We start from the raw sequence: 12553 nt of genomic DNA on the forward strand, positions 1-12553 counted from the left end.
CTCTAGAATACAAGACGGGATCATGAGACAATAGCTGTGAGGTGTCTTGAAACAAGGAGTGGAAACCACGACGTCTCGGAGAGGTGAAACGCCGCCCCAACCAAACCAAAAGTCCCCATCTTGAAACAATCAGAGGCTGATAACAAAATCCTGAGTGCTTCTAGAAATACTATGGGCTTTCCTTATTTTTCCCCTGGAAACATAATTTTTAAAAAACCTCTGAGACCACTAAGACATAATAACCCTGCTTTAGTTTTCTCCTTAGCTTTTAATAGCAGAATATTATCTAAGAAAACAAATGTAACGGGTTAGTGTAGCATAGGCACATTTCGAGAGTAAGAGTTTGCAGTGAAAATTTTTTAAAAACCATGTTTTTCCTTTATTTTTTCCAGAACGTCAGGGCTGCACAAAAATTGTCTTGAGAGAGAGGCAGAGAAGTGGTCCGCAGTGTGCTGAACCAGACGTGGCACTGGGGAAACAACCACTCAAGCACACAAGTGGCATTTTGTGATCAAATTTATTTTTTGTTTCAATTTCATTTACTTTGTTTTACTGTAATTTACACAAGAGACTGCCAAGTAAACTAGATATTTTACATTCACCACGCATTCCCTCAAATCTCCATAGTTGTTAGGAAAACATTAGAATCCGTGCACTGGGCATGGATTTCCATGTGCGCCCAAGCTCCCAACAATGCTACAGACGCCAGTGAGAGTTTAGTCCATTAAAAGGAGAGGGCGAGATTCTTTATTTCACAAAATTAGCAATAATCTTCCTTGCACCAAACACTTTGCAGACAATGATTATGCTTTGACAACACCTATCTTACAACAGTGCCCAGAAAGTAAACATCAGTCTTGATCCTGAGTACACAGGGGACATATGCGATGTGGGGCTCGGAGCCAAGGCTAACGGCATCGCGGTGCGGCAGTGATCCTCAACACCCTCATCTGACTCGCGGCCACCACAGCGGTGGGGACACAGGGCGTGTGGGAAAACGGGGAGCAGGGTGGGCAGCACTGTCAGCAAATCAGATTACAAATGTGATAGGACTACAGGGACCAGCGTGTGGCAGGAGGGACGAAAGGTTAAAGAAGACAGTTTGTGACCGGAAGGCTTCAACAATATCATTCTAGTCAAGCTTCCACGACTGACAGGAGAAAAACTGGATCTGGACAGAGAAAGCTGATAAAAATCTTACCTAGTTATGGTTCCTTTCTTAAAGAAGGAAGAAGGACAGGGTGGCAGCCGCTGCTAACCCACACGCTCGTGACGCTTACTCATGACAGGTTCCAATGGCATCCTAGTAGAGAGCACCTCCCCAAGGGCGTGGGCGGCAGAGCACTGGCCCCTCAGGGTGACCTCCCACGCAAGGAGACCAGCCTGCAGCTGCCTCTGATCCTGCCTCTGATCCACTTTCTCAAAGGCGAAATTCCACTACCCACCATCTCAAAGGCAGTGCCTCCCCTCAGGGTGTATTTTCAATATGAAAAGAGAAAAAAAAACCAACAAAACAAAAAACAAAAACCGTCATCACTATCTGTATTCTAGTGTGTCAGCTGTGAGGAATCTAGATCATTTGCATAGTTTCCAAGCTCTAATTTCAGAAAACAGTCATTTCAGAAACAAGACTCCATGGAAGTACTCTACTTCCAAGTTTTCCTACAGCCTATGATGCTATTCATTTCTTCATCAATTTCTTTGTTTGCCTAACAGGAGCCTGAAAATTGTATAGTGTTTATTATAAATCACAAACCGTCAACTCTATTTTTGTTACGTTTGATGTAGAAAAATACTTGAAATTTAAAATACAAAAATCCAATAAAAACCAGAATTTTTTTTTTAAGGATTTTTTTTCCCCCTCAGGGCAAACAAGTAAAAATTGGCCGGTAACTATACTCCTTACTAATAGACACTGTCCAATTTGAATTTAAGATAATAACCATCCCGAAATAAATCGTTATAAATACATTCAAAGTTTACATTCCAGATTCATTGGAATACCAAAAGATTTTGAATACATTTTTCTGTGGGAGTCTGTTGCTCATGGGACTAAAATAAAAATTTGTAAGAGGCTGATTTAAAAGAACAGAAAAGTAATAAAAGGCTATATATATTGGTCCACAATTTGACATTTATGAAACATACCAGCTAGTATTACATTGCAGTCAATTTGTCCATTAATGGTATTACTCTGATAATTATTAAAATCTGTTCCAGGTATATATATTGAAAATATTTTCTTTTGCATTCTTGCTGAAGATAGGTACAGTACTTTGGAGAAATTGTACTAATCCTTTCAGTATGTTTGTATGTACATATATACACAAGTATGTGTATCTTGATCTGTAGCTCTACATGCGTTTTATATACAGCTACAGATTTATACACACACAAACATATATACACACGTGGTTGGGAACCTGTGCAAGTGAGTACATCATCACAAGCACACGTCTGGGAAACATCAACATTGCAAGATACTGGTCAGATTCTTCTTCACTCATCACTGGCTGCACTTGTTCCCCTCACTTGACCTTGATTACGTAACTGTAAAAAAAGCGAAAGACAGGGCAATATGTTAAAACACAGAGACACTCAAAAAATGTTATTGTGTCACATACATCTCCAGAAAAAGAAAAAAAAAATCCTCAACGGGGCAAAACTTTTGGCAGAAAATGTACCTCAATTACTACTTTAAAAAATTTAATCTCTTGAAGATTTTGGTCTCACTGTGACATAACATTTTGTTTCATCAGGGAGAAAATACACTGGAAGTAGAAGTAAGTCACAGAACTTAGGAGAACTTAACAAAAGTAACAATTTTTTTTTTCTAAATGAACACTGTATTTAAAGACAGGGATCTGGAGGAATCCTGGCAGAGTTCCTTTATTCTCATTTGTACAACTACTTGTGTTCACAACTGAACACTTCAATTCTCGTGTGTTTGATAATTCGATAACTAAAGAGCAGGTAGCACACGTAAGGAGCACCAAAGAACCACAGTGAGGGAGGACAGTGGTTTTTTGTCTTGTGCTTTTCCTCAATAAACACTGTAGCTCAACAGTAACAACTGGCGGCAGTGGACTGTCCCTTTGTGTTTACTCATGCTGCTTTCCTGTTTCCCCTCAAGGACTATCTCTTATCTGAGCATATAAATTTATGTTAGAGAAATGAAGCCAGAGAAATGTTTTATATTATTGTGAAAACCAAAGCATATTTATACATATTAAAGTTAACTGTAAAGGTAACTGAAGATTCAACATGAAGGAAAACGCTGAGATGTTCAGAAAAAATTTCAACTACAATGAATCACTAAGGTGATTCTGGTATGGGATCTCTTCTGATATGGGACGAAGGAGCTCTGTTTGGTTTAGAATGCTTTTATGTATTTCCTTACTAACCACATATGGTCCTACTGAGAAATAGGTCAATTAACTGGCCATCAATGAAGAATCAGCTGGCTTCCAGGACAACACTACGTGATGAATGAGTATGCCTGACAGTTGGTTTCTGGCCCTAACACTAAGCACTAACTGGAGATTACTATATTCAACCTGTTCCACAGAATAAAACTCTAAGTAACTTCAGCATTCCATATCAATCTCTAAAATATGTTATCTCTTTAAATTCTAAAAATTAAACCACATTTAATACTTAGTCTCTGCTCAGCAAGTTAACTACCCATTACCAACAAGGTACTGGTTTTTAAACATTCTTTTTACCGGGTCTTCACTTACACAGTTTGATATTGTCTCTGACCCTACAGGGAACTCATCTAGACATCAGCAGCCGACGTGCCTCGGACGGAACCCTTCTTACGCATCTAAACGTAAAATAAAATCATGAGCTGCTGAAATCACAGACTCTAAATTGGGTTAGTAAGCAAAGGCAGAAGAAAGGATCTAGGAAAGATTGTGAATAACTGCTGCCTGTTCATAACACCACATACACACTGAGAATGAAGTTCTGAAGCCCCTCTCGTAATGTTGGCTATCTAAATCCTGCAAAAGGCTTTTCTTACAACAATACAAAAAAATGTGTATCTATTCTTGAATCCAGGAAACAAAAGCCTGCAGATGGTATGAAATTATCAAAGACAGCCAAGGGTAAATGAACTGTTGTTCACTAATACAATGTGAGAAAATGCCCTGACAGTCTGATTCAGATTCTCATAGTCCCTGGACCAGACAGGAAGACACGAGGTGTAGCCACCTCTGCTACTTCCGAGACTAGAGTCCCTGAGAGGAGTTCTTCATGGGAAGTTTATTTAAAAGAGGGAGGACAAAAAGAAGAACAAGCAAGCATAGGAACAATGTACGAAAAAACAAAGGACATAAGGATGCATCAGAAAGGACAGGCATTCGTATAGTAGACCACAGACAATTCCAAAAAACTCAATGAGAAAATCAGAAAAGAATGGACAGAAAAGGGAACAGATGTAATAAACACACTTCTAAACCTCAACACTTCTCCCCGCCCCCCCCAGAAGTGCCAGTTGTGAACAAACAGGCAGTTAAGTTTACCCTCGGTACTTCTTTAGCAGCTGAGCCTTAAACCCATATTTCTCTTTAGGATTCCAGGAAGGGACATTCCTGTCATGCCCAAGGTCTCAAGATACTGTTCCTTTTCTCCAGAGCCAAAACCCTTATGAACGAAATCCAAGTCTTAAAATATTTGTGAATTAAGAAGAGAATACAATGTATCAAACTCTCTCATCAGGTCTCAGGGAAACAGGACCTCAAGAAAAAGGGGAAACTTCTGGTGGCGAAGACTTGGAAATGTTAAGACCCCGTCATGAGGCAGGTGCTTTCTGGGTAGGGCGCTGTGGCCTGCAGGCATGCTACTGCCCAGAGTCTGAAGATGCTCACAAACCAACTGTCAAGGCTCAAAGCAGCAGCAACGTGAATGTGGAATAAAGCACTCCCCAATGACCCAGAGCAAAGTAACTTAAGTGCATTTTACGTTATGATGGTCAGCAAAGAATGCTGATATTGCCTTAAAATGTTTTGGAAATACTTAAAAGAAACTGACACATACCCCCAAACCCTGAACCAACAAAAGATTTCTACGATTTTCATGTGGGAATCAGTCGGGCTGAGCCATGCAGGCACAACAATGGTATCTTCTAATAAACCGGGCTTCTGTGTAACTACTTGGTCTACATTACAGACCTGCATGAAGAAGCAGAGTTGAGCCTGCAGGCCCACGTCAAGAGACGGGAGCAAGCGTCCCCACCTCATCAGGGCACTCACTGTGTTCACACTGGGAATGCTCTGTGTCCTGAAACTGGGAACTCGGGAACTGGGAACTCTCAGAGCAAAACTCAAAACCAGGGGCGCCTACAGGGCTCAGTCCGTTGAGCATCTGCCTTTGGCTCAGGTCATGAGTACAGAGTCCTGGGATCAAGCTCCACAATGGGCTCCCTTCTCAGCAGGGGTCTGCTTCTCCCTCTCTGTACTCACGCTTACTCTCTCTCAAAATAAATAAAATATTAAAAAAAAAAATCAAAACCAAAACCAAAACTCCTCTTTGAGAGTTCAAACCAAGAAAAATAAGTATGTTTTGTTTTATCAACACTGGCAAATCCTTTTTGAAGATACCAAGGCTATGCCATGAATGTAGTAGGAATGAGCATGGTCACCATGCCCCTAGCTGCTCAGGGGGGCTGGGGACAGCTGACAGGTATCTCTGGAGCCTGAAGCACCTAGAGGGAGCAGAATCAGGCAAGACAAGGGAAAAGGGACTAAAACTGGGTAGGAGAAGGGGTGCTTCTTAGGGAAGCACTGGACTCTTGACAAAGGAGAGACAGAAATGGGAGACGGACAAGGGGAAAAAGGAAGTATCCATGACTTACTCTTGCTGGTTTAAATATTAGCGGCCAGCCTAAAACTAAGGGGATGAGGGAGAGCCCTCCACGCTTGCCATTCTATCGCTCTACTCCTGCGATCCAGAACTCAGAGTCATACTATTAGTATGAGAAATGGAGGTCAAAGAGGCTTCTATTGTCTGGCCTAGAAACCGAACTCCAATTTATAATGTTGTCTCCATGGTAAAACATATCCCAAATTCCAAAAAGTCAACTTAAAACTTTGGAACAAAATCCATTCATAAGTTGGAGACTGCCGAAAGTTTACTTTCTGCATAAGATAAGGTTAAAACATTTTATTGCCTTATAAAGAAAATATGTCCTAGTCCTCTCAGAAGGTTTGTATAAAGCTAATTAGAAGCAGATCTGCTGTAATCACCAAAAGTAAGCAATTTTAAACACAGATTCTTTATAATGCTGTGTGCCAGACAAATAGATTGCCTTTTGTGCCAAAGAACCTGATTTGCTGCCATTCTCCTGTGATTAAGTGGGGGTCCTGCCTCACACACAGGCGTTTGTCAAACACTCCGTCTGCAGGGCTTCCAAAACTGGGACTGCTGGCGGGACTCTGGATGACTGCATGGAAACCACTAGCCTATCCCGGACATTCCTTGGGTTCACTTCCCCCCAGGAGGGCCTTACTTTCAACTGAAAAGCAGTGCAGCTCAGAGCAAAAACAAAACCAGACACTTCTAAGATGAAGTGGGAAGAATCTAACCCTGGCAGAAAGGGGGCGCTCACAGGACATAGGGCCTGCCCTGCTCATTGGTGGTGGGCAGAAGCTAGGGCAGGTTTTAACTGTGAAACATGGCATGCTGACCTCCAGCCCAAGCATCACCTCCATTTCGGCCTAAAGCTTATGAAGAGCTAAGGATTCAGTGCTAGCTGCAGGGAAGGAGGCATTTCTGGCATCTGGGACAATATGGCCACGCTTATCTTTTCCATAGAAGAGGGAAGTACGACTTACTATGCTAACATCAGTAACTTTCAGTGATAGGAGCCAAAGGCAACTTGGTCTGATAAAGTGAGTGCCTAAAAGGACTATGAACCATAAGAGAGAGCTAATGCATGACAAAGAATACAGAACCACTTTACGGGTAACCAACTCTAGATCAATAAAGCTCTAGTCTACTTTCACGGAAGATGCTCAAGAAAAGAGAAATAAGAACATGCGAGGGATGTTAGTGTCTAAGAAAACTGATTTTGATGAGGGTAAATATTAAAAAACAGCTTTTAATGACATTCTTCTTAATCCTAAGTCTACACTCAGCACGCACACAGTTTTAGAAAGGGGAAATGAGAGAATTTCCACAAACAGGGGAAGTCTTACTGTTTCTAGTTCTTTCTGAGTTTCATCCTCCATTCTCCTAATGTCTTCCATTGTCAAATCAATCCACTTGTCAATCCAACAAAAAAGCTGGCGATGAAAGTTTGTAAATATTCTTTTCTCTTGCTTTAAAAAAAAAGAAAAGTAGTGTAAGACAGCAAAAATCTAAGATCGTTAACATACTAACTTTCTATGTCCCAATTAACCCATACACCTGGTTTGAAAAGACCACTTTGTCGACTAGTAAAAATCTTTAGTTCCATCCCATTACCATTTTGTAAAACAAATGAAAAAGAAAAATCTCCCTGTGAAATGTGAAACAATCCTTCCTTGCAAAGGCAGCACAATTTATCAAGAACTGAAAAAACCATGGTGTGCACATTCTGATCCCACATCAACTCCTGCTAGACCTGACCTATTTTTACCTTTTTCTATATCTCAGTGACCAAAGGTCAACTCGATTCCTTCTACTATAAGACCATACATGGTCATTCTTCTCTGCAATGCAAAGAAATACTATGAGGTAGACTATAATGTGTACTGAAATTAAAGAATCCTGGTTCTTTGGAATGTTTATCTAAATCAAGAATTATTACACACAGGGGCGCATGGGTGGCTCAGTTGGTTCAGTGACTGCCCTCAGCTCAGGTCATGATCCTGGATTTCCAGATTGAGCCCCGCATCAAGCTCCTTGCTCAGCAGGGGTCTGCTTCTCCCTCTGCACCCTTCCACCTCTCGTGCTTTCTCTCTCCCTCTCTCATTCTCTCTCAAATAAATAAAATCTTTAAAAAAAGAATTATTAAGCACTCTCCATCAATTTTTATACTCCCATGTTACACACACACAACCAGGTATATAATGTGGTTTTAATTGCTGCATTATTTAAATTTTACAAAATTTTCCCAAGAAGAGAAAAAAATGCACTGAACAGTGAGTACTTTAATACTTTTGGACTATCTTCAACTATATAATTTTTTTCCACGAACAGAAGGGACTTCATCAATTACACGTGTGACGAACTAGATTGTTAATCTATTACTGTGATCCAAGAGGAAGGACGGAAGCCAACATTTATAGAGTGCCTATCGTGGGCCAGCTGTAAGCAGGCCCAAGAGTAATCACAGTTTCCAGCACATTAGGACCCTTCTTAAAAAAAAAAAAAAAAAAAAAAAAAAAATGTCAGAGCAGTTCCAGCTTAACAGTAGAAAAGTTATGGTGGAACAAACATGAGCAGTTGTGGGTTCAGAGGTATACCAGGGGTTTCTTAATAATGGTAACAGAAAAAATATACTACACTATAGGAAAAGTAGACACCGAAGAAACTTTTCATATTCCCTATGTGTTTTCAACATGTGTATGTATTTACAGAGCTCCAATTCTCCCCTCTTTCTAGATCAAATTGTCCATGTTACTCTCACTTTAATAAAGAAGACACAAAAAAGAGGTAATCAGAATTTGGACCCTCAGATTCTGTCACCCTAGGTTCAAAGGGGAACTATTCCCAGTAAGGACCTCTAAAGAAAACATCCCATGAGAAAGTGCCAAGTATGTAAAAAAGTGTGTCAAGAGAGAGATTCGGGTTGGGGTGTGAGTGGGGGCCCAGCTGAGCTAGGACAAAGGAGCCCCTCACCAGGGAAGGCCTGGCCTCTCCCTCCAGCCAATGCAAGGACAGTAGGTCCCACTGGGGACATACGGTATGCAGAAAGCATTGTCTGCAGAACAGCTGGGCAAACCACTGGAAAAGCACTTGGAACAAAAAACTCCTATGCTCTTCCCCAAAGAAAGCCCCTTAAAACCTGCTGGCATCTGTCTTTGCTGTTTCTAGGGAGAATAAAAGAAACACAAGAGGAATTATACAGAGGCAATAATTTTTACCTCATAAGTGAGAAAAAGCAGTGCTAACAGAAAATATCCCATTAACAGCTACCTAATTTAAGTCACTGCATTTTGAACAGCCCTTTACCTTCTGAATGAAGTTTTCTACTTTGCTTTGGAGTCCCCACCACTTGAATTTGATGGTCACCAGCTTATAAGCACACATCTGAGGACAGTCAGGGTTGTTTGCCAGTTCCTTCTAGATGAAGAAAATTGAAAAGGAGAAATCGTGACTTAGATATTTATATTTTGATGAAAATTGACTGCTATGTAACAACATCACAGACATACATGAAGAAAAGTACAATCTCTTATGTGTTTAATTTGGGTATTTGGAAATTCAAAATCATTTTAGCAAAAGCAGCGGTATTCCCCTGCTGCAAACCCTCCTTCCACAGACGAAGTTACTTCCTGGCTCTGCAGTTTAATAGGTGCATTGTGCTGCCTCAAATTACCCTGTTCAGATTTCATATTAAATACCAAATTCTATCCATATAGTGTCAACAGTGAACTCGGATATGGCAGGGTTCTCCTAACACCATTATCGCACTCCCGCCATGGATGTGCTGAGGCACCATGAAGAACGATCGCAAAGTGTAGCTGTCTTGTCTTCTAACACAGGCACAGGGAGTGGCACTGTTTGTTAACTGAGGTATCGTCCCTGCAAGGGCAATCTGAAAAGGGGCACGGCAAGCAGGAGGAATGATCTCCAATGACCAAGTGTTTGAAGACAGTCCCATACAGCATGACTTGAATTTCTACAAATGGTCACACCTCGTAGTTTAAATGGCAAATGGCAAAGTCAGGGAATCAAACCAAGAGTTGTTATGGTTAAGAAAAAGAGAGAAAGAAAGGAAAAAAAAAAGGTGGGGGGGCTATTTAAAAAAAGGAACAAGGGAGAGAGGTGGGGGGTTATCCGGATTAAAAGAGACAAAAGAAGTAAAATATAATGTCTATAATGTACTTTCAGAAAAATACTAAAAAGCAATTAGAATTTAGAACTTCAGATTATGTCAACCTCGGTTCAGCCAAAAATCTTGGAAATATGCAATACATTTGTGTAGAGAGAGGAGGAGAGGGAAGGAGGGAAGAGAAGTGGAGAGGGGACAGTGAAGTGCTAACAACTGGTGAATCTAGGTGCAGGTGCTCATTGTTCTTTCTGGGTTTTGGGGCAAACTGTGAAATTTCTATTGTAAAAACTCGGCAGGGGACTGCAATCTGTATTACCGCCCATTTCTGTGAAACTGAGTAAGGCTTCGGCTGCGGCTGCGGCTGCGGCAAGTTCAATGCACCAGCAAGTTTGAGGGAAGGGTTAAGGAGGGAGCTTCATGTGGGTCTTGCAAGGTGCATGCAGGAGACCAAAAGCCTCCTGGGCTGAGCCAGAACAGTACCTGGGACGGGCTCATGCCGGTCCGGATGGTGTGCATGGAAAGGAGGTGTGTGTCAAAGGATCACAGACTGCAGAGAGGACTGCAGGTATGGTCTGAGGAAAGAACTATTTGGTAAACTGGTAAAGCCCCAGGGCCGGTGTACTTACAGGATGAAAGCTATGTCTCAGGACCCTCTTGTGAAGACTAAGTAAAACAGTGTGAGCTCCATGCTTAGCTGGGAAAACTCCAGAGCTTAATACATATTACTTCTCACTCTCCTTTATTCTTTCGTAAGAGTAGGAATAACCAGTTTGAGTTTGCAAAACAATTTTAAATAAAACTTCTCAAAAGAGTACAAAGTCATGTGGGGGCACTTTTTATAAACACTGAACTATTGAGTGAAAAGAGAAAGCAGTCTTTTTTTATAAGGAAGGGCTTTTCCCCCTTCTTCACCACTGTTCTCAGCTTCACCCCACACTCAAGACACTGCAGTGCCAGCACTGGTTACACTGTGTGCCGCTGTCCCTTTCTGTTAGCTGCAACCCCTCTGCACATCCCACTTTCAGGAGGTTCATTGCTGTGGCAAATATTTGTTCCATTCAACTATATGTACCTACTCTTAAAAAAAAATCATGAATTTCTAAGTCATAGTCTAAACCTCAAAATTATTCTTCATTTATGCAACCATAGCCCCAGACCACATTTCCCCCCAAATCCACAATAATGTCCCAGTTCCAAGTGAATTCTAAAGACTGGATAGATGAAAAAATTCTTTCCTGGTATTATTATTAATATGACTCCATGTTCTATAGAGTCCTGCATGATTGATCAACTTTTCTCAGGGAATCTCTTCTGTCAAAACATTTCATCCTATTAATGAGCTGGTACGTGGATTAAATCAGTGAGGTAGCACCATTAGCATTTAAATGAAAACATGATATATACAGCAAACTGTCCTTGTACAGGTGAGTTCTATGTCAACAGAAGAATTTGGTTAGCTGAGCTCTATTTCCCCTGCCATAAAAGAGTACTAATGTTAAAATTCAGCACAGATGTGTATATATACACCCATACATATACAATCCCATATACTTTATGAACAAGTTTAATTCAGCAAGTATTAAGAGGGTGTCATTTACAACTCTATCCATGCTAGGTGTTGTTAAGAGGTCACAAAAGTGGCCAATAGAGACGAGAGTCATTACATGTGCATAAATAACAATAAAACCACTATCCTTGGTGCTAATGAGCTCTACCAGAAGAGATGCCCTGGCCTGAAACATATTTGCAATTCCCCCTCCCCCTCCCTAGCCTGCTGGTCCCATGCACTTCAGCTGGGCTTCTGTGTGTGGAAGTAGCCAGCCAGCCTTCCACACAACTAGCTTCTGAATGACCAGCCTCACTGAAATGATCACAAGACTGGTCTTTCACAGGTCATTTTTCCAATAAGCCATTAGCCAATGTTGAGGTACTCTCTAATCCAAAGAGTGTCACTGAAAACCTTCATATGAAACACAATTTTGGATATGAAGAATATAGTACTTAAATACCTGTTAAACAGTAGTAAGACTAGGGGGACATGGGTTGCAGTTCCCATTATGCAAGGTAACTTCCTATGGAAGGCAGGTAGGATCCTTAACCTCTCTGGGCCTTATTTCTCAGTCAGTAAAAGGAAAGGTTCAACTTTTCATCCTCCACTGATAGGATACTAAAAGCAAGGATGAGTGAACTTACTTAGTCCAGGGTCAGGGGTGGCCCAGTGCTACAGGCAGTAAGCACATGTCCTTGACATCTGATGGCCTGTCTTAACATTTTAATTTTGCACTTTATTCTATAATGGGCTTAGTGCAATATCCTCCTGCCCATGCACTTGGGCTAAATTCCCTCCACGGCTGAGAACCTCTGATGCACCACTCATTACCCCTAAGATAACTTCCAGATGGAACATTCCAAGGTCCTATTAATTACGGGCGGCTGATGGCTTCGTTCCAAAACTCCAAATCATTGCACACCTTGTGCTAACCAAAATCCTTGGTTGTTTTCAGCAGAACACCAACTCCTCAGAATTCTCTTACCATTTTATAAAAGCAGTGGGATGAAGCATGGTTCTAG

At 41.2% G+C, this 12553-nt stretch overlaps 1 protein-coding gene across 2 annotated transcripts in view; it reads right to left on the minus strand.

Moving 5' to 3' along the window:
- Positions 1-498: 498 nt before the first annotated feature.
- PITPNB (phosphatidylinositol transfer protein beta) overlaps positions 499-12553 on the minus strand; it is a 63755-nt gene continuing 51700 nt past the window's right edge. Inside the window, exons 9-12 of one of the 2 annotated variants that reach the window (XM_059408716.1) lie at positions 9160-9270; positions 7200-7322; positions 3741-3826; positions 499-2550 (exon numbers count right to left, since the gene is read on the minus strand). In XM_059408716.1, the coding sequence (XP_059264699.1) occupies positions 3779-3826; positions 7200-7322; positions 9160-9270 (282 nt within the window). In that variant the 3' untranslated portion in view covers positions 499-2550; positions 3741-3778. The remainder of the gene's footprint in view (positions 2551-3740; positions 3827-7199; positions 7323-9159; positions 9271-12553) is intronic. The other variant, XM_059408715.1, reaches the window with a different exon arrangement.

Source organism: Mustela nigripes, chromosome 8 (genome assembly GCF_022355385.1).
Source record: "Mustela nigripes isolate SB6536 chromosome 8, MUSNIG.SB6536, whole genome shotgun sequence".
Taxonomy (NCBI): domain Eukaryota; kingdom Metazoa; phylum Chordata; class Mammalia; order Carnivora; family Mustelidae; genus Mustela; species Mustela nigripes.